Source organism: Adelges cooleyi, unplaced genomic scaffold, assembly GCF_023614345.1.
Source record: "Adelges cooleyi isolate 19-005CV unplaced genomic scaffold, UGA_ACOO_1.1 ACOO_flye_CR_arks_rails_tigmint_CR_PRNA_651, whole genome shotgun sequence".
Taxonomy (NCBI): Eukaryota; Metazoa; Arthropoda; class Insecta; order Hemiptera; family Adelgidae; genus Adelges; species Adelges cooleyi.
Window position 1 is genome coordinate 1,859,861 of NW_026096352.1, and position 4,509 is coordinate 1,864,369.

Here is a 4,509-nt window from a genome sequence, read left to right on the forward strand (position 1 = left end):
GTTAGTATACTTAAATTTGATATACTTGTATTTGATTGTGTTTCTATTGGTTTTTGGCATCTCGTGACACAGTTCTATAATATACATAGAATAACATACATTTTACAAATTATAACAGCATTTAAATACTCTGTGACTTCGGCCAAGAAGTGTTGTGGTCACTTTCTGTTAAGACAGGGTAATAACTATAATAACACATTAATGTACCTTCCAGTATTCTGTTGATTTAAAACGACTGGTAGACGGTAGTTGGTACAGAGACTAATAAGAAAGAAAATTTTATAATTTACTTTTAGCTTTTAAAAAGTTGTTTAAAAAACCCAGGCAGTTGGGTCGGGTCATAGTGTGTACGGAGCATATTGGGCAGGGAAGAAGAGCCGGGAAGTTTATAGGAATTATTATAACTGAGTGATAAAATCTCTTTAAATAAACGCTTCGATGCGAATCTGTAGATACTTATAGTAAAAAATTATTAGTTTAGTATTAGGGTAAATACGATTAGGGTTGATCGTCTAAGTAATTATGTCAGTCTATAATAATTTGTTGGCGTTGTTAACCATAAATCGTAATCGATAATATAATGAAACATTGCTTTTTTCTTAATAAAAAAAAAATCTAACAACAAATTTTTAGGAAATAGTATATGGGGTAGATTTTGGTTTTATTTTCAGACCTTAAACTCTAAAACTACACGAAACTCTGCCATCGTGGCTCATTTCTTGAAACAATTAACAAATAATTACATTTTAAGGAAAAAAACCTCATTAAAATAAAAATACCTCTTTTGTTCCGCATCGAAGCTAAAAAGAGTTGTTGCAAAGAAGTATTTAATTGTTCGTACCTAAAAAGTCTTATGATTTTTAATCTGCTGTTAATAATTTTTGTTTTGTTTTTTTTTTTAAATCGGGTGATCAGTGATGATAATATGATATTATTTAGTTTAAGTTAATATACTAGATTTTCTTGTCCCGAAGTCCCACAACTACATATATAATAAATTGTAGATAATACTCTACTTCTTCTCGTATATAATTCCTATATTTTTTCTTTTGTTTAATACTTCTTTGCTGGCAACCGAATTAATGCATTCTTCGAAGTATGAGTCTTTATTTAGTTTTTGAGCTAGATTATTGAGCTCTACATCTGTAATTGCCATATCATCATAATCGATACCCATTTCTTTCATTCTTTTCTTTTCATAGTATTCATCTAAACTATCTAAAATCATCAAATAATAATAGTTAAAGATTAATTAGATTCAAAAAACTAGAAGCTTGGTACTGTGGTACATGTCTTTTAATAAAAAACTTTGTGGATCATTTCATTTAATGGTTTCAATTATTGTTGGCCAATAATACCTTTCATATTTCTATCTATTTATTTATTTGTATTTATTTAATAAATTAACGCCCAGAAAAAGCTCAAATTCATATTATCATAAATATTACATGATAATATAAAAAATGAGTTAAAAATAAAATACTTTAATATTGTTATCCATTTGTAGGTATGTGTATTGATTTTATAATATAATTAAAAATTAGACTTTTACAAATTATTTAAAAATTACTTTTATATTTTAAAATCAATGGTACCTATATATGCACAGTCAACAGTTCACACTCATTTTCCCCTTATCTATAATATGATTAAAAAGTATTAAACAAACGTTTGTTGGTTTAAGTTGTTCAACCCAGAATATATATCCAGGAAGAGATCCGTAGAAAACAACTAAGTCAAAAAAATGTATTTAAACATTTTTTTTAAAGTGTAAAATGATGGTCCGATTCTGAAAAACGTTTAATTTTGGAGAAGACAATTTTTTTGTTATCTAATAAAATGTAATTTTTCAATGTAACTTAATGGATCTTTCCTTTTTGGATTTAATTTTGAATTTTTATGCCCTCTTTTCTATAAGACAGAGCTTGGTTGTTATTCTTATACGAATAAGGCAATGTTGAAAAAAGGTTGGTGGGGACCTGTTTGTACGGTCTTATATTTTAATTTCAGGACACATAAATTATGAACAATATACATACACCCGTTAATTAGATGGTAAGCCACAATGACATTGTGTCTGACAAATTTGAAAGTAGTTTTAGCTTTTTCTGGATAACACACGGCAGATGCAGACAAAGCACCTAAGGAGCCGTAAAGGGTTTTTTTGAACTTTCCTCCGCGCCTTGCTAATATTCCACCAACAATGCCGCCAGTCACAACGGTGGCGTACCTCAGATGAACGTTATCTTCTTCTCTTAGTTTTTCGATTAGCTCTGACAAACAAAGAACAGATACGCTATACTAAGTCAAAAAACAAGTTAGGCAAGTATTACCGTTCCAAAATCCGTTTAGTCTGTGACTAGTTTTGTCCACAGCCGAGTGTAAATTGTCTGTAAACATAACAACTTTATTCCATGCTTCTAAAATCGTTTTCATCATTCCTTCAGGTTCAAGTTCAAGTACTTCTACCGGCTTATTTTCTATCTTTTTTTTCCTATCTTAACACACACACACACACACACGCAGCCGAACATGCGTCATTAGTAACGAATTTCAGGAATAAATTGTTGTCATAAAGAGATAGTATACATTATATGCTGTTATTTAGGTGTGACTGAGAAGTTTTTTTATTATAATCTCAATATACTTTATTATACATATGAGTAATTTATTCAATATTTAATATTATCATTAAATGATGCGCCCTTTAAAAATAAAAAAATATTATTGAAAATCACAAAATAATTCTTAGACCAATTTTGAATTTTAGTAAAATAAAATCTTTAATATTTTAATTAGACATTTTTTAAAGTATACATTAAATACTGTTTTTTGACAATTTCAGAAACAATTATTGTATTAATTTGTTTTACCATGGGAAATTATTTTATTTAAATCTCTGTTTATGTTCATCGTTAATAAAGTATTTCTTTTCTTAATATATATATGCTGCTGTTGTTTTTTTAATGCTTGAGAGTTGAGTAAAATTCGTACAATGTTTAAAGTATAAATGCTTACGTTTTATTGCATTGATCCTCTGTCGGATAGATCGGCAATTCGCTAAGTCTAACTTTTTTGGTAGCGCACTTTTCGTTTATTATATCCGTTTTATTTGCGTTGACGTCCGTAAAATGTGACATCAGCGATGTTCGACAGTCCGGCATAAATATGGTTTCTATGAACTAAATGAAAAATTATCCAACTATAATAAAGCTATTTAAAAGTTTTAAAAAATAGTATTTACACATGCGGTATGTGTATGACTGTTACCTATATACATTGTCAAATTAGCACTGGTTCGTTATAGGTACTTTTTTTTTTAAATTATACCCGATTTATAAAAAAACTTATAGGGAGGTAGGAGGTGCAAATATTGTACCTTATATTAGCTACTGGCCAGCAGATAGGTTACAATCTATAAAATTGGTCAGTGTCTATTTTATTCTATAAAAAGTCTTCACTTGCATTTTTTATCAAGTTTAATCTTAGCTTCTGAATGCATTAATTTAAGAACTCGACAAAAACTTCATTGAATTGAGTTTAACTAATATTTCTTAAGCCAAGTGGTAACTATTCTCTTTCTCTAAAACCCAGCCACCTCCCCCCCCCCTCAAATGCCACTGGTTAGTGGTTAAGCATCACAATGTCAAAAAAGGCAGAAATATATTTTTATTAATATATAAACCTCCATAATAATCTGTCGTATGTGAACTTGTTATTTAGAAAAATAGGTGAAATCGAAATTCGCTTAACGCAAGTACCTCCATGATATTTGTCCATGAAATGTATATAGAATGTACAAGATCCGAACCTAGCATATTGTGAACGCATAAATAATAGAAGTTTTTTATTATACATTTTTTATCTTAATAAGTTATGATTATCTGTCAATTTGAGCCATAATTTACAAAATGTATTATGTAGAAGCCGTAGACAAAACAAAATTGATTCAATGATCAGTAGGCAGAATTCAGCTAAAAAGAAATGAACAAATATTTAAAAAAAACATTAAATAAATATGTAAATAAGGTAAGAGACATCAATTTTTTTTAAAACGGTATCCTATAATACAAGATTACATTAAATAAATTATTTAGAATTTAGTTATAACTATTAAATTATACCTATTATATATATATATATATATATATATATATTAGCTTTTTTTCTCTAGATTGCATATGGTCACCCAAAATTACTAATAATATAGACAAATGAGAAATTAATAGAGAAATAAGTATATTTTCCGGTTCTTGAGCCATTTTACTTAATTAGCTTCTGCCTACCTTAGGAATAATTACAGTTACGTCCCAAACGCTCTAAATGGATTGTAAAAAATTAATTTGTTTACATTGAAAACTTTTGAGGTCTTGGGTTTGATGTATGTATCGTTATTCGGCTGTAGAATATACTCGGGTGTAGATGACATTTCTTTGTTGTTAAAATACTCAGAAGATGGTCTCGTTTCACAGTGGTCCAAGTACTTGAAAAATGTGTTATAGCTTTGCT

The 4,509-nt window shown here is 28.6% G+C and overlaps 1 protein-coding gene across 1 annotated transcript; it reads right to left on the minus strand.

Moving 5' to 3' along the window:
* LOC126844668 (uncharacterized) lies at window positions 1-2,448 on the minus strand. The gene is made up of 4 exons (XM_050583030.1): window positions 2,334-2,448; window positions 2,040-2,273; window positions 1,017-1,218; window positions 1-74 (listed from the first exon to the last, which is right to left on the minus strand). The coding sequence occupies exons 1-4, from the start codon at window positions 2,437-2,439 to the stop codon at window positions 44-46; spliced, it is 573 nt and encodes a 190-aa protein (XP_050438987.1). The 5' UTR covers window positions 2,440-2,448; the 3' UTR covers window positions 1-43.
* Between the last annotated feature and the right edge of the window lie 2,061 nt (window positions 2,449-4,509).